The sequence below is a fragment of the Oncorhynchus keta genome, chromosome 12, assembly GCF_023373465.1.
Source record: "Oncorhynchus keta strain PuntledgeMale-10-30-2019 chromosome 12, Oket_V2, whole genome shotgun sequence".
In the NCBI taxonomy this organism is placed as follows: Eukaryota; Metazoa; Chordata; class Actinopteri; order Salmoniformes; family Salmonidae; genus Oncorhynchus; species Oncorhynchus keta.
The window spans coordinates 26,293,423-26,314,460 of NC_068432.1; the positions used below are offsets into that span (position 1 = coordinate 26,293,423).

General features: G+C 39.7%; 1 protein-coding gene across 1 annotated transcript; it reads right to left on the reverse strand.

The window, feature by feature from the left end:
* Window positions 1-226: 226 nt before the first annotated feature.
* LOC118391179 (dolichyl-diphosphooligosaccharide--protein glycosyltransferase subunit STT3A-like) lies at window positions 227-15,734 on the reverse strand. Its single transcript, XM_035782284.2, has 17 exons — window positions 15,638-15,734; window positions 12,920-13,039; window positions 12,716-12,776; window positions 12,468-12,589; window positions 12,044-12,189; window positions 11,801-11,891; window positions 11,601-11,707; window positions 7,297-7,461; window positions 6,858-7,038; window positions 6,360-6,515; window positions 6,102-6,193; window positions 2,721-2,876; window positions 2,028-2,333; window positions 1,798-1,900; window positions 1,363-1,551; window positions 987-1,102; window positions 227-546 (listed from the first exon to the last, which is right to left on the reverse strand). The coding sequence occupies exons 2-17, from the start codon at window positions 13,005-13,007 to the stop codon at window positions 508-510; spliced, it is 2,118 nt and encodes a 705-aa protein (XP_035638177.1). The 5' UTR covers window positions 13,008-13,039; window positions 15,638-15,734; the 3' UTR covers window positions 227-507.
* Between the last annotated feature and the right edge of the window lie 5,304 nt (window positions 15,735-21,038).

Consider the following 21,038-nt stretch of genomic DNA (forward strand, 5'->3'; position numbering starts at 1 on the left):
GAAATGTGACCACAGTTACCACTGTATATATAGTACTTTCCCCCCCACAGTTCAAATCATACCATTGTCTTGGTATTCAGTAAGCAAAATCATCAAAACAATTTGTGAGTTGAAAATGTTGCCAAATCTTGACTCCTATAAAGCTTTTGGGGAAAACAAATCTGCCAAAGATTGCATTGTACTGCGCAAAGAAAATAAATAAATAAATAAATGACAGACAACATGCCATTTTGTCACATTTATGCCTCCTTTAATTGACCAAATTGTAAAAATTCAAAGATCGTTCTTTTGGCCACTGATTGCAGAAATCACTCCTTGATATTTGATTGGACATTATGAAACACCACCTCCTTCCATTCCCAGACGAGAGAGACTCCACATTGGTAAGTACAAAAAACAAAACTATTTTTTTTCTACAAACAAAATGAAAAAGGTTAGACCACAGGGGAAGGCTTTTCAGTGCTGTGTGCTAAAAGAGGTGCATGAACGATGACGGGTTGGAAGGCTTTACGTCCGTGAGAGCCCTCGGTTATCCAGATCTTTCACCTCAAGGGGGTAAACACAGGACAGTGTTAATAATGCGTTTAAAATAAGTGTCTACATCAGGGGGTATTCAACTCTTACCCTAAGAGGTCCGTAGCCTGCTGGTTTGCTGTTCTACCTCAATTAATTACAACCACCTGATGTTCCAGGTCTAAATCAGTACCTGATTAGGGGAGGAATAATGAAAAAAATGCAGTGTGACTGGCTTCGGGGTCCAGAGTGGAGTTTGAGGGGTTTACATGTAATGGCAGGTAGCCTAGTAGTTAGAGTGTTGGGCCAGTAACGGAGACATCGCTGGCTCGAATACCTGAGCCGATAAGGTGAAAACAACACATTCAACTAGAGACATTTCATATAAATAACCCCCTGGAATGGCCTGGTACTCTACGGGCGGGACTGAATAAATACAGAGGAGAGTAAGACAGTAGTCACAGAAAGTTTACCTTGTATATCCTGACCAGCCAGTGCTCTGTAGTGTAGGCCTCCTCCAGCACATCCAGCTCGAAGTCCTTGTTGCCGATCTCAGCATTTCGTACTCTGTCATAGCCAGGGGGGCGCTCTGGAACAAGGGTTAGAAAATCAGGACTAGGGCCAAGATGATGAAGAGGAATATAATATTTTCACACACAGTCCTCTGTAGAGACATATTATGAGGTATAATTAATTACCACTCTGATACTTCAGGAAATCATTGAAAAATCAGGAGAAATAGGATATTAGTTTGAAGGGATAGAGGATGATGTCAGACAAGCATACCTGATACTAGATAGTTTCGGAGCAGACCTGCCATATGGATTATAATCATGCAGGGTTACTCACTAGCCTCTGTGTAGACCTGCCCGAAGCGGTAGTAGCACATCTTGTACATGAGGCAGTTGAGCAGGACGGGGGAGCCCTCTCGGTCCACACGGAACTCTCCAGTGGGGGTGTAGTAGTCGTGCTCCTTGATGTGCTTCCCTGTGTCTGTGCTACCACCTATACGCACCATCCACAGGAACTTGTTAATGTCTGCACAGAGGATAGAGGAAGTGTTAGCAGAACTACAGCATGATTGACATTCAAGTTTATTTATGGACATGCAAAAGGTGCTCCATCTAATGTATGTATTAGGCATTGACAACTAATGATCATGAGTTAAATAATGTAATATGAAATGTTAAAATGCTGTAATAATAAGAAGCTGTAACAATTCAACAAAGTGATTATCCATAGGGTGATGGGCATTGATAGTTTCCACTGGCTTTGTAGACATACCGTCTGATGAGTACCCAGTTAGTCCACCAAAGATCACCAGGACGTAGCTGACATCTAGCTCCCGCATGATCTCATAGGCCTTTTCCTCAGTGGACGCCATGGCCTACCGGTCAACAGAAACAGTTTAATTGAAGTTCAGCAGTCACAGGTACCAAGCAGCCATTAAAAGATGATAGGATTTTCCCACTTATCAGTCCAATGTTAAGTCATCAATACAAAAAACACCTCACCTGGCCCACTCTGGAGATGTGTGTGTTGTTCCACGTGTTGTTGTCCACTAGAATTGTTCGATTGGCCATGGCCGTTATCTGATAGCCGTAATCCCACCATGACATCACTTTAGCATCTACTGGAGTGTTGTGGCGTAGCCAGTAGTAGGCCTCTCTGAAGTCGTCAAAGATGATGCGGCTGCCGTCTCCACCGCGGGCTGACAGGACAATAGAGGGAGAGGAGTAGGCCTCGCTGGTCACCCAGGTGGAGTGAAAGGTGTAAGTAATGAGGAAGAAGGTCATGACCAGAATCATCCCACTGGCCACCTGGTAGACAAAATGGTACAGAATATCAGTGGAACAAATACTAGAAAGACTTTCAGATCTATACACGTGTCGAGGGTTTAGCGGTTGTTACTGGACCAGGCCTAGATCTCACTAGAGGTCCCTTATCAGCCCTTGGAATGACACCCAGTAGCAATGGATACATTCTCAGTGCTGCATTTCAGTAATATAAACAAACATTCACACACACTGCTGCTACTCTGTTTATTATCAATGCATAGTCACTTTACCCCTACCTACATGTACATATTACCTCAGCTACCCCATACCCCTGCACATTGACTTGGTACCGGTAACCCTTGTAGATAGCATGGTTGTTATATTTGGCGCATGTGACAAATACAATTTGAAGTATCCTTCCTCTCTTACCTCGTTCTTGAAGGGGTAGGTAGCGTCCTGCTGCTTCTTGCTCTTCTTGTCTGGCCGGCTGATATCCAGGTTCTTCATGTAAGTTGTGAGGACCTGGGACACACCAATGCCTGACAGGATGCACATGACTGGGGCCAGGACCAGCATCAGACGCACCTGAGGAGAGAAGCAGCTGGATCAGTTAAACACACCTGCTCGGCTTTTCTTTCATTATTTTAGGCTATAAGCTTTAGGGCCTAACTGTACACGCACCAAATAGCCTACACACCAATCGCCAAATGCTTTTAGGAACAGGCAGAAAAAGTTAGTCAATCCATGGAGGCAAAAAAGTAGGAATTTAATTCAATAAGATAAGCTGCAAAATGGAGATTTGAAAATAAAGGGAGGGCCAGAAAAGTAATGTTTGGGAAAATATTTGTCGAAGTGGTAAAATAGGATGATAGCATGCGATTGTGAGGCGCTATACAAATTTGAATCACAAGACGGGGACATCAAATAGGCCTATGTCACATCAAGGGAACTGTAGCCTATTGTTCAGATGGGTTAATTGGAAACTGATATCTGGACACTGACTATAGGTCTATAACCTCTCACATAGCCTTAATATAACTCCTGCAGAAGTAAGCATTTCTTACAGTAAAATGATACACCAAATGTAGGCTAAATTTTGACCCTGGAACAGGAGTTGGGAAAGAGGATTTATTTCAGCATCTTGAGATAATGCGAATGCACAGTTAGATACAATGTGTAGAGGTGCTATCTTTATTAGTATCATAAAAGCACAAAATATGCATCCAAGCTGAAATGAAATCTTACCAGAAACATGTTAGGTAATTCCCACAGCTTTCTATTTCCTTTCAACCGGTCAAACTGATGTCATTTGGAAATTTTGCACAGAAAATCTTTTCAAATGTTTTTGTTATTGCATTTTACACCAAGCCCCTAAATGGCTTTACTCCGTGAAAGAAGCAGAGCTGAAAGAGAGCTTTACCCATATCAACTAGATGGAGGCATTCATTCTACTGATTTATGACATTCTGGTGAGCAAGGGTTTATTCAGTCTTCTCAGGCAACATATAATGACAGAAGAGAAGCTGCATGCATCTAATTATAGACAAGCTGACTAACAAATAGCCAAACCTAAAATGTTGGAAATTTTAAATCCGGCAAAAATGTGTTTTAAAAAAATTGCTTCACTAAAATAGAAGTCGGTTCTATTTGTGACGCTGAATGTGGTGCAAGTCCTGCCTCTCCCATCTCCTCATTGGTTTATAGAAGCAGAACCACGTGCCATCCCCTCATTGGTTATATGGGTGATTGAAAGATGAACTGAGTTCGGTCGGTCGCATGGTAACTATGAAAGTTAGATGCCAATTTCCATATAAAGTCCAAAGAAGAAAAAGCCTGGGAGGAGGAGAGATGACTAGAAACGATTCGGTTTACCTTTTTCTGTGGATTACTTGTCAGAGTAGAGGACTTTATGCATTTCAGGTAAAATGACAATTCAACATTTATATCCCAGGACAAATTTGCTAGCAACTGCAAGCTAGCTAGCTAATTTGCCATAAATGTTTAATGCTTTTCGACCTATCCCCAAATTAATACAATTGGTTCAGAGTTTGTTTTGATATTTCAACCTGCGTGTCCTGATCGCGTTTGGTGTGGGGGGACAAAATCAATTTGCAGCCGGTTTTGGTGCGGTGTAAGCATTTGTGATCCGTAAGTCCTTCAGATCAGAGGCAGTAGGGATGACCAGGGATGTTCTCTTGACAAGTGTGTGAATTGGACAATTTTCCTTTCCTGCTAAGCATTGGAAATAACTTTTTCATGTCAAGGACAATGTATGGAATAAAAAGTACATTATTTTCTTTAGGAATGTAGTGAAGTAAAGGTAGTCAAATATAATTAGTAAAGCACAAATAAGTAAAAATACTTAAGTCCGTTTTTTTTAGTAAGTACTTTACACCACTGGGTACCAGTCTTTTTTTTAACCTAATCCACTCCCTGTACTCCATGTGACGTGGCAAAGAAATCACCACCTGCTGGAGAAGACAGATTTTGCATCATTTTCCCACTCTAGCATCGCCTCTTCCTCTGGTGTGACACAAATTTCAGTTAATTACTATAGCTCCTGACTTGGGCCAAACGGTGTAATTTTGTAAATCCGGATCTCTATGGCAAGACAATTCATTCACCCAAGTTTCATCAAAATCAGGCCAGTGCTGTCTGAGATATCGCGTTAGCCTAACGAAAGGACTGAGAACGATCCACAGTCCCCTCCCCGGTGTAATCGTGGGGAACTGAAAATATTTTGCTTACAGAGCAGATGAGGGCCAGCACACAGAAACCACTATGCAAAAGGTGTTATAAAGCAGCGCAAGGGAGGTTTAGTTGCAAAATGACAAATGGTTCTACACATGACATTTTGCATTGTATTGTTATTCTACTAGCAACTAAATTCTAATTATTTTTGAGTGGCAATGACATGAACATACAGTATTTTCAGCATGACATTCATGTGAGAATTATAATATATATTATAATAATATTTCAACCCAAAAGTAATGTGAAATGCACTCATTTAGCTATGACAGCAATATATTTAAATTAAACGACTTTGTTTGTCTTGGCTTGCTAGCAGTAGCCACTAGCCAGCCAGCAGCCCTGGGCGGAGCATTGCACCCTGGGAGTTGAAATGCACTCGGAATGGTAGTATGATGTATAAAATCTATTGTGTATAAACTTAAAATGAGTTTCAAAGTGTTAGTTGTTTTGGAACTAAACTATTCAATTAATACATACAATTATTTAACTGTAATGAATCATAGGTCAAATGAATGTAATTTGATCCAATATTATGGCCATTGTAAAATTATTTTATATGCGCCGAGTCGCATAGTTTTGCACAAGGACATTTTAAGACATTCTGTAATTTAATATGGTTTTATTTTTGAAAGAAATTGAATAGATATTCTATTTGTTATTTCAGTAGTTCAAAATGTAAAAAAAAGAAAAGTTTTGAAAAATAAAGGACAGTCGGTTATTCAGTGACTTTAGCCAATACACTTTATTTTTCTTGGTGTGGTATCATTTCGACATTGAGTATCATTTTGGTTGAGTATTTTGCAACTAAACCTGGTATCAGTATTGAATTCTGGTATCATGACAATTAGGTACCACCTGCAATGCTTGCTGTTTGGGGTTTTAGGCTGGGTTTCTGTATAGCACTTTGAGATATCAGCTGATGTACGAAGGGCTATATAAATAAATTTGATTTGATCTGACCATGTGCAAGTACTACTCACAACAGCAGAAATATTGGAATATTTTAAATGTATGGTGTCAAATATTCCTCTCATTCTAATCTGCTAACTGACTTACCATAACAGCTGAGAAGTACATGCTGGTGACGCCATACATGATGATGAAGATCCTTGCATCAGACAGGTTATTGAAGCAGTAATACAGACCCACTGTCGGGAAGAAGCAACGCAGGTTCATTAAAGCAGCGCAATGTTTTTCTTCACAAGTGATTTTTGTACCTTTGTCCCAAAGGTATTCTGATCGATCCATTCATCTAAAAATCATTTCACCAGCAAGATTCTGACATTCGAGACTGATTGAGAATAATCTATGTACCTGGGAACATGAAGACGAGCAGCTGCAGGTCAAAGTAGTAGGAGGACCAGGTGGTGGGCTGGTGCTCAGACACAGAGGCGATGATGGGGATGTTGTTCTTGGCATAAGATGGGTCCAGCAGTGAGTAGAAACGACCCGTCCAGGGGGAGATCTTCCCTGAGAAATACAACAATCACAACACAGTCAAGTCATGTCAAAGAAAAAGGCACTACCAAATCACTTACTGTAGTTCTGATACTTAATGTGTATACTGTTTTGCATTTTCTTAATCTTAACCATATCAGTATGCTCAAATTTATAGAGGAATTGTGTTGATAGAGAAATGCAATGACAGGATCAACAACAACAAACAAGCTTTGAACGACCATACAGGCCTGTAAATAGAAGCCTACATTACTGAGTAGAGTAGAGGCATTGCCCAGTATTGGTTCTTTCAAATATTTTAACTGGACTTGAATGAGCGTATTTTACTGAGTGGATCCTTGGCGAGCCTCTTACCGGTTAGCATGAGCACAGTGCCCACAGAGAGCAGTACGAAGCCCACCAGGGAGATGACGCTCTTGAAGAGGACCTCAAACTGCTGGGCGTTTAGCTTGCTGCGCAGGTAGTCCACAAAGGCATGAATCTGACATAGGCCAAACACCCCGAATGCTGCCATGTGCTCAGACGACTGCACTGGCTTCAAATGGAGATGAGAGGGAGACAAGGAGTTAAATGAACTGTGTGTGTGTGTTCCCCAAAATCTCTCCACCAGCAAAAATGTCTGATCGTACAATATATAATGGCTTAATCATTGTAAATAATCATATTGGGCCATCATATGGACCCATGTTGTCTTTACAAGATAACATGCAACAGACATGCAGTCTAACAACTGACAGGGCAGCTGCTGTGTCTATGCGAATGAAGGGGGAGAATACGTTTTTCTTTTTTTTACTTGGAAGCCGACGAAAGAGATCTGCATGGAGAGGATGGTTCCCAGGCAGTAGACGGTGCAGTAGGCCACGTAGATACGGTGGGAGAAGCGGCCGGTGAGCATGAGGACCAGCACGTGGAGGGGGATGAGGTTGATCAGGAACACATAGCCACCCCAGGAGGACACCTATAGACAAATACATAAGGGGTGTGTTCAGTTGGTTTAACGTTTTTGCCTCATATTGAATCAAATTTTAGTAGTCACTTGCGCCGAATACAACAGGTGTTGTATTACAATGAAATGCTTACTTACGAGGCCCTAACCAACAATGCAGTTAAAATAAAATATGGTTAAGAATAAGAAATAAAAGTAACAAGTAATTCAAGAGCAGCAGTAAAATAACAATAGCGAGACTATATACGGGGGGGGTACCGGTACAGAGCCAAGGTAATATGTACATGTAGGTAAAGTTATTAATAAAGTGACTACGCATAGATGATAACAACAGAGAGTAGCAGCGGTGTAAAAGAGAGAGGGGGGGTCAATGCAAATAGTCTGGGTAGCCATTTTATTAGGTGTTCAGGAGTCTTATGGCTTGGGGGTAGAAGCTGTTTAGAAGCCTCTTGGACCTCGACTTGGCGCTCCGGTACGTTGCCGTAGCCTGCTGTAGCAGAAAGAACAGTCCATGGCTACGGTGGCTGGAGTCTGACAATTTTTATAGCCTTCCTCTGACACCGCCTGTTATAGAGGTCCTGAATGGCAGGAAGCTTGGCCCCAGTGATGTACTGGGCCGTTCGCCCTACTCTCTGTAGTGCCTCGAGGTCGGAGGCCGAGCAGTTGCCATACCAGGCAGTGATGCTCTTGATGGTGCAGCTGTAGAACCTTTTGAGGATCTATGCCAAATTTTTTCAGTCTCCTGAGGGGGAATAGGTTTTGTCGTTCCCTCTTCATGATGGTCTTGGTGTGCTTGGACCATGTTAGTTTGTTGGTGATGTGGATGCCAAGGAACTTGAAGCTCTCAACCTGCTCCACTGCAGCCCGATCGATGAAAATAGGCGAGTGCTCGGTCCTCTTTTCCTTTAGTCCACAATCATATCCTTGGTCTTGATCACATTGAAGGAGAGGTTGTTGTCCTCGCACCACATGGTCAGGTCTCTGTCCTCCTCCCTATAGGCTGTATTGTCATTGATCAGGCCTATCACCGTTGTGTCATCGGCAAACTTAATGATGGTGTTGGAGTCGTGCAGTCATGAGTGAACAGGGAGTACAGGAGGGGACTGAGCACGCTGAGCACGCACCCGAGGGGCCGCTGTGTTGAGGATCAGCATGGCAGATGTGTTGTTATCTACCCTTACCACCTGGGGGCGCATCTGGATGTCCAGGATCTAGTTGCAGAGGGAGGTGTTTAGTCCCAGGGTCCTTAGCTTATTAATGAGTTGAGGGCACTATGGTGTTGAACGCTGAGCTGTAGTCAATGAACAGCATTCTCACATAGGTGTTCCTTTTGTCCAGGTGGGAAAGGGCAGTGTGGAGTGCAATTGAGATTGCATCATTTGTGGATCTGTTTGGGCGGTATACAAATTGGAGTGGGTCTAGGGTTTCTGGGATTATGGTGTTAATGTGTGCCATGACCAGCCTTTCGAAGCACTTCATGGCTACAGATGTGAGTGCTACGGGTCGGACGTTGTTTAGGCAGGTTACCTTCGAGTTCTTGGGTACAGGCACTATGGTGGTCTGCTTAATACATGTTGGTATTACAGACTCGGACAGGGAGTGGTTGAAAATGTCAGTATAGACACTTGCCAGTTGGTTAGCGCATGCTCGCAGTACACGTCCTGATAATCCATCTGGCACTGCAGCCTTGTGAATGCTGACCTGTTTAACTTCAGTGGGATAGGGGGCAGCATTGGGAAGTTTGGATGAAAAGCGTGCCCAGAGTAAATTGCCTGTTACTCAGGCCCAGAAGCTAGGATATGCATATAATTGGTAGATTTGGATAGAAAACACTAAAGTTTCCAAAACTGTTAAAATAATGTCTGAGTATAACAGAACTCATATGGCAGGCGAATCCTGAGAAAAATCCAACCAGGAAGTGGGAATTTTGAAGTTTGTCATTTTTTAAGTGAATGCCTATCCAGTGTCTGTGGGGTCAGACTGCACTTCCTAAGGCTTCCAGTAGATGTCAAGCCTTTAGAAGTTGTTTCAGGCTTCTATTGTGAAAGAGGAGAGAATAAGACCACTTAGTAAGTGGCTCAGCTGAAAGCCATGAGTTGTTTATCGTGCGTGGCCGTGAAGCGCGCCGTTCGTTCTCTTTCCTTTCTAATGACAACGGTATTGTTCGGTTGAAATATTATTGAATATTTATGATAAAAAGATCCAAACGATTGATTATAAACATCGTTTGACATTTTTCGACGAACTTTAATGGAACTTTTTTAACTTTTCATCTGGATGTTGGGAGCGCGTTTTGTGCCTTTTGATTACTGAACTAAACACGAACAAAACAGAGGTATTTGGACATAAAGAGGGATTTTATTGAACAAAACAAACATTTATGTAACATGGAGTCCTGGGAGTGCCACCAGATGAAGTTCATCAAAGGTAAGTGATTAATTTAATCGCTATTTCTGACTTTTGAGAGTCCTCACAAAATGTCTGTATGGTTTTCTGTGGCTAGGTGCTGTCCTAACATATAATCGCATGGTGTGCTTTCGCCGTAAATCGGACACTGTGATTGGATTAACAAGAAGTTTATCTTTAAAATGGTGTATAATACTTGTATGTTTGAGGAATTTTAATTATGAGATTTCTGTTTGAATTTGGCGCCCTGTAATTTCACTGGCTGTTGGCGAGGTGGGATGCTAGCGTCCCACAAATCCCAGAGAGGTTAAAAGGTCTTACATTGGCTGTGGAGAGCGTGATCACACAGTCTTCCAGAACAGCTGGGGCTCTCATGCATGTTTCAGTGTTATTTGCTTCAAAGCGAGCATAGAAGTAGTTTAGCTCATCTGGTAGGCTCGAGTCACTGGACGCTTTGCCTGTTCGATGGTATGTCAGGGGGAATAGCGGGATTTCTCATAAGCATCCGGGTTAGAGTCCCGCTCCTTGAAAGCGGCAGCTCTAGCCTTTAGCTCAGTGCGGATGTTGCCTGTAATCCATGGCTTCTGTACGTACAGTCACTGTGGGGACGACATCATCGATGCACTTATTGATGACACCAATGACTGATGTGGTGTACTCCTCAATGCCATCGGAAGAACCTGGTTGCACATTTAACATGCTGATAGAAATTTGGTAAAACAGATTTAAGTTTCCCTGCATTAAAGTCCCCGGCTACTAGGAGTGCCACCTCTGGGTGAGCGTTTTCCTGTTTGCTTATGGTGGAATACAGCTCATTCAATGCTGTCTTAGTGCCAGCCTCTGACTGGGGTGGTATATAAACAGCTACGAAAAATACAGAAACTCTCTAGGTAGGTAGTGTGGTCTACAGTTTATCATGAGATACTCTACCTCAGGCGAGCAATAACTTGAGACTTCCTTAGATATCGTGCACCAGCTGTTATTTACAAAAGTACATAGTCCACCGCCCCATGTCTTAACAGAAGCTGCTGTTATACGCTACGGTGCAGCGTATAACAAGCCAGCTGTATGTTGATAGTGTCATCGTTCAGCCATGACTCCGTGAAGCATAAGATATTAGTTTTGAATGTCCTGTTGGTAGTTTAATCTTCCACGTAGGTAATCTATTTTAATGTCCAAAGATTGCACGTTTGCAAGCAGAATGGAAGGAAGTGGGGGTTTAGTCAATCGCCTACGAATTCTCAGAAGGCAGCCCACCCTCCGGTCCATTTTTTTCCACCTCCTCTTCATGCAAATCACGGGGATCTGGGCCTGATCCCGAGAAAGCTGTATATCGTTCGCGTCAGGCTCGTCAGACTCATTAAAGGAAAAAAAGGATTCTGCTAGTCCGTGGTGAGTAATCGCAGTCCTGATGTCCAGAAGTTATTTGTCATAAGAGACTGTATTGGCAACATGATGTACAAAATAAGAAAAAAACAAGTTAAACAACGCAAATAAACAAACAGTCTGGGGGCACGTAAAACGTCTGCTATCTTCTCCGGCACCATCCTATTATAACGATGCACACCGCTTCATATTTTTTCTTCATCTTGAACGCAGTGAAAGAAAGCCTCCTTCAGATTAGCACCATGAGAGGAGTGTCACAACCTTTAGCACGGACTAAGTTACTGTACCTTACAGTTTGTAAGTTCTCTCGATTGTTAAAGTTCCTCATCATTTCTTTATTTTAGAGGCGTTTGTCTCACCATGTAGAAGTAGGCCAGGGCACACATGGCGGACCAGTATATGGAGCCTGTATTGACTGCCTTGATCCACATGTAATACGTCAGCAGCATACAAAAGATGGCAATACCTGGACAGAAAAACAATCAATTATATTAAAGACCACAACATGGGACAAGTCCTTTAAACTGGAATGTTAAGGGGAATGAGGCCATTTCTGTACCTTCATTGTCATAGGAGCCTGCGACAGAACGGGAAATGTAGCCAGGTACCACTGCTATCATGGCAGCAGCCAAGAGCCCAGCACCTGCATCCTACAAGAAATAGACTGTAGATATGAAAGCCATGGAAACAAGTACATTTCAGAGCTCTTGAGCATTTTCAGGTTGTAGGCTACCTCCCTGCTTTCCTCAATTTCTTTATGTTTTCTACCCCCTGAACAGGACCCAGGTGTGCTGCAACCTACCTTGAGCTCCTTGGTGAAGTGGTAGGTGACGATTGCAGTGAAGGAGGAGAAGAGGGGAGCCAGAAAGACACAGACGTTACGGATGTCGATGGTGATGTGGAAGAAGTTCAGGACGTGGTACAGAGCAGCAGAGGTGATCATCAGGCCTGGGGGAACAGGGCAGAACAGAAAGAGTTAACGAAGGGCAAGTATTTTAGCTACTAGCCATGTCAGCTTGCTGTTGCCCAAAAATGTGTGGGATAGGCCAAAACAAAATCACAGAAAGGATCTATATAACAGAGGGAAAAAATGGTGACACAAGAACTTACCAAAAGCCACCTTAACAGGACTTTTTTTAGCTGAACATTTTAATGTCTAGATAAATCACCCTATAATGTAAAGTACTGTACAAAGTATTGTGTTGAACAGGTCATCCCATTCCTACCTGGGTAAATAGTGCCACCGATGATTCTCCCCAGAGGGTACCATGCCCGGTCATCAAACCAGTTATGAAAGTTGTAGAACCCCTCTTCTACCAAGAAGCGGGTTGTTCTGTAGTTAAAGTATCTGAGGATGAAGCAGAAAAGCATTCAAGGTCATGCTCCATTTCTGGCTTTAAACAACATTGAGAATTTGTTTTGTAAACTACCATGAATCTGAGTATTAAGAAACCAAGGCAGTGAGTGGACTTACGGATCAAACTCATGGATGACACTCTCGAACCTTAACACAGAGAAAAGCCTGGTGGAAAAGGCTAACAAGAAGGGGGAGAAAGAACAAGTCTAAATCATCTCTATACGTTGCATCATCAAAGTCCACGACAATGGCCCTAATAATAATAGTATGGAATATAAGTGTAGAGTAACAGAAAGGGATGTAAAGTGTATGTGTTCTTACAGAGGATTGCAGCCATAGACAGGATGAGCAGCTTCAGCAACGTGTCCTGTTTTTCATAGGACAGCCGCAGGAAGCCTAACTTCGTCATCTTCACACGGGGAGTGATAACTTGGCTTATCCCTATTGGAAAGAATCTACATTAGCAGTGAAGGTGCAAGGCAGCAAGCGCCATTCTAGAGGTCGACCGATTATAATAATAATAATAATATATGCCATTTATCAGACGCTTTTATCCAAAGCGACTTACAGTCATGTGTGCATACATTCTAAGTATGGGAAATCGGAATGGCCGATTAATTAGGGCCGATTTCAAGTTATTATAACAATCGGAAATCGGTATTTTTGGACACTGATTTGGACGTTTTTTTTTACACCTTTATTTAACTAGGTAAGTCAGTTGAGAACAGATTCTTATTTTCAATAACGGCCTAGGAACGGTGGGTTAACTGCCTTGTTCAGGGGCAGAACGACAGATTTTTACCTCGTCAGCTCGGGGATCTTATAAAAAACAAACAATCAATCATAATCACTAGTTAACTATACATGGTTGATGATATTACTAGTTTATCTAGCGTGTCCTGCGTTGCATATAATCGATGCGGTGCGCATTCACGGAAAACTGTCGTTGCTCCAACGTGTACCTAACCATAAACATCAGTGCCTTTCTTAAAATCAATACACAGACGTATATATTTTTAAACCTGCATATTTAGCTAAAAGAAATTCAGGTTAGCAGGCAATATTAACCAGGTGAAATTGTCACTTCTCTTGTGTTCATTGCACGCAGAGTGAGGGCATATGCGATAATAATAAACACTTTGTTTTCAAAATGATAGTTTCTGGATTTGACCATATTAATGACCAAAGGCTCATATTTCTGTGTGTTATTATGTTATAATTAAGTCTATGATTTGATATTTGATAGAGCAGGCTGACTGAGCGATGGTAGGCAGCAGCAGGCTCGTAACCATTAATTCAAACAGCACTTTTGTGCATTTTGCCAGCAGTTCTCCGCAATGCTTCAAGCATTGCACTGTTTATGACTTCAAGCCTATCAACTCCCGAGATTAGGCTGTGTAACCGATGTGAAATAGCTAGCTAGTTAGCGGGGTGCGCGCTAATAGCGTTTCAAACATCACTCGCTCTGAGACTTGGAGTGGTTGTTCCCCTTTTCTGGAGCGATAGGTAACGCTGCTTCGAGGGTGGCTGTTGGTTGTCCTGGATCGAGCGAGGAGAGGGACGGAAGCTATACGATTACACTGGCAATACTAAAGTTCCTATAAGAACATCCAATAGTCAAAAGTATATGTAATACAAATGGTATAGAGAGAAATAGTCCTATAAAGACTATAAACTACAACCTAAAACCTCAACTTGGAATATTGAAGTCTCATGTTAAAAGGAACTACCAGCTTTCATATGTTCTGAGCAAGGAACTTAAACGTTAGCTTTTTTCTTTTACATGGCACATATTGCACTTTTACTTTGTTTTTGCATTATTTAAACCAAATTGAACATGTTTCATTATTTATTTGAGGCTAAATTGATTTATTTATGTATTATATTAAGATAAAATATGTGTTTATTCAGTATTGTTGTAATTGTCATTTATTACAAATAAGTAAAATATATATATTTTCTTATTTAAAATCGACCGATTAATCGGTATCGACTTTTTTTGGGTCCTCCAATAAATCGGTATAGGCGTTGAAAAATCATAGTCAGTAGACAGACCTCTACTCCATTCCAAACTTCCACACTTGCATTGCTTGTGCATGAATCAAAGCAGCACAAAAAGTACACTCCCAACAAGTCAGTTTTTACTAGCTTGGTCAGTAGATTAATTAATGGTTTAAAAACATGGAGCTTCAGTCTACAAACTAAACCCCAATTATATTGGAAAACTCACTTTAGTAATGTTAAACACAAAACCACAATCTATTATTAACAACTTGTCTTACACCAACATTATTTGCCTGATGAAATCACTGACTGGGTTTAAAAGACGTGATTCAGTCTGTTCCAACTAGGTGTGTAAGCATTAGTCCAAGCATTGCAACTAAAATTAAAGTTTATATTGGGAAATTCAGGTAAGTCCCTCCCCGTTTATGACACGTTTTGCAACAGAATCGGCGTAATGAATCGCCCCCGATAAGGACATGCGCACTTTGATGTGGCGAAGAATGAAACCAGGAAATGGATGCAACTCCGTCTAGACTGCAAACATTCCTTGTTATTCATACAGTTCTTTCCAACACATCATTGGTTCTTTCTCTGCCTTCATCAACCAAATTATTAAGACATTCGTGTTGTATGTAGAAATGACCAAGAAATAGCAACATAAAAGAGACAAATCTGGCAGCCAGCCTTTGCTAAATAGGTAAAGTTAACTAGCTAGTTAATGTAGCTTAATGTGTTAGCAAATATGCATGTATGTATTGACCTAGCTAAATAAACGCAATACGCATTTGTCTGATGGGTTTTCCGTTCCTGTAAATAGACAGTGCAGGTTCCATTAAACTCAAGGAGGGCTGAGCCTTCTTTTTACATGCTAACTTGCTAGCTAACTTTAGCTGTATGAATGAACAGAAAATCTGCTTTCATTTATTCTCAAAGTTACACCTCGTGATTGATTTCAGAATAGTCATACAAACAGAGCCATAGAGCAGTTCAATTATATTTCTCGTTGAGGTAGCAGCTATTTTGAGCGGCACTTACCACTCCGTTGCTGTTACACATATACTCACAACCTTGTGTTCCCGCCCAACCACACTATGCAACGTGTTTATTGGCCTTGCACCGGCCCTCAGTAAACTCTCATTCCTGATTCGTTCATCAGCTATCATTCAAACAGGCCGCGCAGTCGCTGTTCGTTCCAGTGACGTGTCCTTACTGCTGAGAATAAAATAAGAACTTGCAATTCATTTATGTTTTATGTATACAGTAAATAAGATACTGTTTTAAATGGCATACAGGTCTGCTCTGACTTTACACGGTTATTGTTCTATTTAGTTATTAATACTTATTTCCAAAAAAGGTCTTAGGAACGTTTATATGTAAAACATTTTGTTATTCAATTATTTTATGATCAGTTTTCATATGTACTTAAAATAGTAGGTACCCTTTTATTTAAATTATTATTTGTATGATTTCTCAGAATAGTTCCTGATTACACTAAAGAGGGTTTTTAGTCTCTCTTACTACAAGAACCCTTGGTTTGGTCTTGAACATAATTTCCAGTTGAGTTGCATTTCAAAGGTTATGGAATAAGCTACTTTCACTTTAAATTGACTTAAATGGTGCAGATCTCGGTTCCTTATCGTTTACGATCACTGCTCCTACGTCTTTGACTCATCCTACTACAGTTTATACTTTTATATAATCTTTGTTGTTTTGTCTTTGTCTATATTATCTCTTAATGCTAGGGGGTTACGAAACAGTGTGAAGCACAAGGCCTTATTTTTATTTGCTAAACAATTTCGAACAGATTTTTGCTTTTTTCAAGAGTCTCACTCAATTTCAGCTGATGCCAACTTCTGGAGGTCACAGTGGGGCAACGATATTTGGCTTTCCCATGGATCTGAACGCTCCGCTGGTGTCACTACAATGAAAAATACCTTTGGTGGTAATATTCTACACTCGGAATGTGACCCCTTTGGTCACTTTATTTGTCTTGTGATCAGTTACAATGACATTACACTCATTACTGTAAACTTCTACGGGTACAACACCAAACATGAGAATGATGAGTTGCTTGAATCTATAGAGAAACATATACTTCATTGGTTATCTAAATTTCCCAATTTGTTATTATTGATAGGAGGGGACTTTAACATTACAATAGATCATTCAACTGATAGATGGCCCCCAGGTAGGCCAACCAATCAGAATTTGGGTTTAATACTTTTTATGGAAAGGTTTGATCTTACTGATATATGGAGAGAGAGGTTTCCGGCCGACAGATCATTCACTTGGAGTAACAAAACAGGCTCCAGACAATCCAGAATAGATTTTTGGCTTATATCCAAATGTATTGATAGTGAGTGTGTTACTACAAATATTTGTACTACTCCCCTCACAGACCATAAGGCTATTTACATTGATATCAAAATATTTACCCCTGATACAAACCTTGGTAGAGCATCCTACTGGAAGCTAAATAGCTCATTATTAAATAATGATATAGTTACATTTGAGGTTAAAGATCTGCTCTCACACTTTTGGGAAAGGGCTTGTGAAGAAAAATCTTATTGCAAGAACTGGGAGCTCTTTAAATTTGAGGTGTCCAAATATCTTAGAAAATATGGTAGTAATCTTGCTAAGACCAGAAGAGCTGAGGAGGAAAAGGTGATCATTAAGATAACTTCCCTTTCTCAGAGGTCCCCAGCTGACCTCTTGGGGGAGGAGAAGATGGAACTAATTGAGTTACAAAATAAACTGGATAATATATATAAATTAAAAGCAGAAGGAGCCTTTATTAGATCTAGGAAAAAATGGATTGAGGAGGGAGAACAGAATTCATCCTATTTCTTTAGACTTGAGAAATTTCACTCTAAAAATAACACTATCCATAAGTTAAACATTGATGGTGTTATTACAGATGACCAAAAATGAATCGCTAAATACTGCAGCAATTTTTACAGAAAATTGTATAGCTCTACGTACTGTCAGGAATCCACAGATATGTTTTTTAACTCACTGAATAATGTTCACTCTATCAGTGATATAGAATCTAAACAGTGTGATGAACCCATCAAAGTTGAAGAGATTATAGAGTCTATCAAACATCTAAAGAACAATAAATCACCAGGTGTTGATGGAATTACATCAGAATTTTACAATTAATATATAATAATAATATAATAATATTTTCTGAACAAGTAGCTAAAAGCCCTTCATATATTATTATTATATTATTACAAATTATTTTCTGAACAAGTAGTCTTTTTAGAGAGTATTAAAAACAATGTTCTCCCTCCTACAATGAGTCAGGGATTAATAACACTGATACCTAAGCCTAAAAAAGAAGTGCTGCTCATCGATAATTGGCGTCCAATTTGTCTTCTTAATAATGACTATAAGATATTAGCCTCACTACTTGCAAAAAGAATTAAAGAAGTTCTGGATGCAATCATTGATGAAACACAGTCTGGCTTCATGAGGAACAGACATATTTCTAACAATGTCAGACTAGTATTAGACGTACTTGACTACTCAGACCTAATAACTGAGGATAGCTTCATATTATTTTTAGATTTTTATAAAGGATTTGACACAGTAGAGCATCAGTTTCTCTTCCACTCCCTTGAGAGACTTGGCTTTGGGGATTTTTTCTGTAAGGCTATTAAGACTCTCTATGCAAATGGTAACAGCTTTATCAAATTGAAATATGGCACCTCACCTAGATTTGAGTTAAAGAGAGGAATTAGGCAAGGTTGTCCTATCTCTCCGTACCTGTTTTTATTAATCACCCAACTTCTTGCAAATTCTTTAAATAATAGTCCTGTACAAGGTATTTCCATAGCTGGTAAAGAAATTATTATAAGCCAGCTGGCTGACGATACTACACTTTTTCTGAAAGACGCTAACCAAATTCCCATATCGATCAATGTGATACAATCCTTTTCCAAAGCGTCTGGTCTATATCTTAACATTAAGAAATGTGAACTCATGGCTGTCAAAGATTGTGTGACACCTTCATATTATGGTATTCCAGTAAAAGAAGAACTTACATATTTAGGCATAACCATTACAAAGGATCAGAAGTCTAGAGGCTTACTAAATTTTAACCCTCTTATTAAAAAAACCCAGAAGAAACTAAATCAATGGCTACAGAGGGACTTATCTTTAAAAGGTAGAGTCCTAATAACCAAGGCTGAAGGTATCTCTAGACTAACATATGGTGCTCTATCTTTATATCTTGACCGTAAAATAAGCAAGGAGATAGACCAGATGCTTTTCAACTTTCTTTGGAGAAACCGTACCCATTACATTAGGAAAACTGTTGTAATGAACACTTATGAGAATGGTGGACTGAATTTTCTGGATTTTACTACTTTAAATAATACTTTCAAGATCAATTGGATAAAACAATTCCTAAGAAGACCCACTTCTATCTGGAATTTTATTCCTCATGTCTTCTCTACTTTTGGTGGCCTTAACTTCATGTTGTTTTGCAATTATAATATTGACAAAGTTCCAGTGAAACTTTCTGCTTTTCATCGGCAGGTTTTCTTGTCATGGTCCTTAATTTATAAACACAATTTTTCTCCACACAGATATTATATATGGAATAATCGGGATATATTGTATAAAAATACCTCTCTGTTTTTAGAATATTGGTTCAGAAATAATATCCTATTGGTGAGCCAACTGGTAAATGCAGAGGGTCTTTTACTCAGTTATAAAGAATTCTTATCACTTTACAAGGTCCCTGTAACACCTAAAGATTTTGCAATTGTTTTAGATGCCATTCCCTCAGGTGTTGCTATGTTATTCAGGAACATGTCAAGACCTGACCCTCAGAGCCTACCTTCTGTTGACCCTGTTGACTCATCAGTAGGAAAGATTTGTTTCTCTTTTGGTCCATTCAACAACAGAGCGATACGATCCTTGTTTCAGCAGGATGTTGTTGTATCTATACCTTATTGGAATGGATTTATTGGTAATATCTGTTGGAAAAAAGTTTGGATGTTGCCACAAACATACCTACTTGTTAACAAAATTAAGGAAGTTTCCTTTAAAATGATTCATAAATATTATCCTGCCAACCACTATATGAAGAAGTTTAAGGAAAACATCAACTCAAATTGCTCCTTTTGTAATGACCACCCAGAAACAGTGTTGCATATTTTTTGTCATTGTATGCATGTACGAAAACTGTGGCAAGACATCAGTAGGTTTATAATTGAACACATTTATGAAGATTTTACACTATTGTGGAGAGATGTACTGCTTGGATTCTTTACATACAATAGAAATAAGCGGAATCATTTTTATGTAATTAATTTCATTATTCTTTTGGCCAAATTTCATATACACAAATGTAAATTTACAAACAGAAAACCACATTTTCGTATCCTACAAAAAGAAATTGAACTGTATTTTAAGACGGTTAAATGCTCTACTAACAAAAAAGCTGTTAGAATTGTAAGTATATGCATGTCCCTTAAGGTCCTTGTGTAATTGTAATGTGATATTGTACCCCCTAGCTCGATTGTCCATTGTTTGTAATCTATGTATGCTTGTGTTCCCTCATGTGCTTTATGTATTGATTTGTTGTTAATAAAAACAAAAAAATTAAAAAAATAAAATAAAAAAAACTTGCAATTCATGTGTAGTGATTTTTATTTCTTGTTTCTGTTTATTTTATGTTTCTTTAGAGAAAATATACATGTAGTGATGGCCTGTTTTTTTGTTATTGTAATTTGTAATACATATTTTTATTAAGACATTTAAAAAAAAGAGCTTGATAAAAAATAGTCTGGAAGTATGAACAGAGAAGCTGTTCTCTCTAAATTATCACCCACATTGGGACATGTATAAAACACCAGAATATTTTTTTGTGAATTCTCTTACAAATGTTCAGATGTTTTAATTAAATATCCAGGTGGGAAAGTTAAAGTAAACTTCCTGCAATTCTACACATTTTGTAATGACTTATGACATGTTAATATGAAATTTGAGTGAGAATGACTAACAAAATCAATAGGGAACCCCTGGAGGTCAGGGCCTCTTGGCATGTGCCCTGTGTGCCCGGTCGGTATTCGGCCATGATTACTACAAGTGTAGATGGCTGGCTAGACAAACTTACCAATTTAAAAATTGTTAGCTGACATGTCTGAGTGACTGACATGAAAACAACTGCTAATGCCCAACCAAATTTCTATATTGCAACTGGTGTATTCTACTATTTTTACTCTCAATAGTATGTTGATACCACAAAGGAGTTTCTAAAAAATGTAAATACAACTTTTTATTTATAATATTTCTCTTGGTTTTGGCCGGGCCCCCTAAGCAACCACTTTTTTTCAATTATGACTGGAGCTGGCCCTGGGTGGGAAACATTGAGCAACAAAGCAGCTAACCATAGAATAACATTTGAGACTAAATAAATTGG

What these genes read in the sequence shown, in the direction of transcription:
- LOC118391179 (XM_035782284.2), bottom strand. Translation starts at nt 13,007, where the DNA reads ATGACGAAGTTAGGCTTCCTGCGGCTGTCCTATGAAAAACAGGACACG. An exon ending in GTCTATGGCTGCAATCCTCT is followed by an intron (nt 12,777 to 12,919) that starts GTAAGAACACAT and finishes CCTTCTTGTTAG; the next exon opens with CCTTTTCCACCAGGCTTTTC. An exon ending in AGGCTCCTATGACAATGAAG is followed by an intron (nt 11,708 to 11,800) that starts GTACAGAAATGG and finishes TTTTCTGTCCAG; the next exon opens with GTATTGCCATCTTTTGTATG.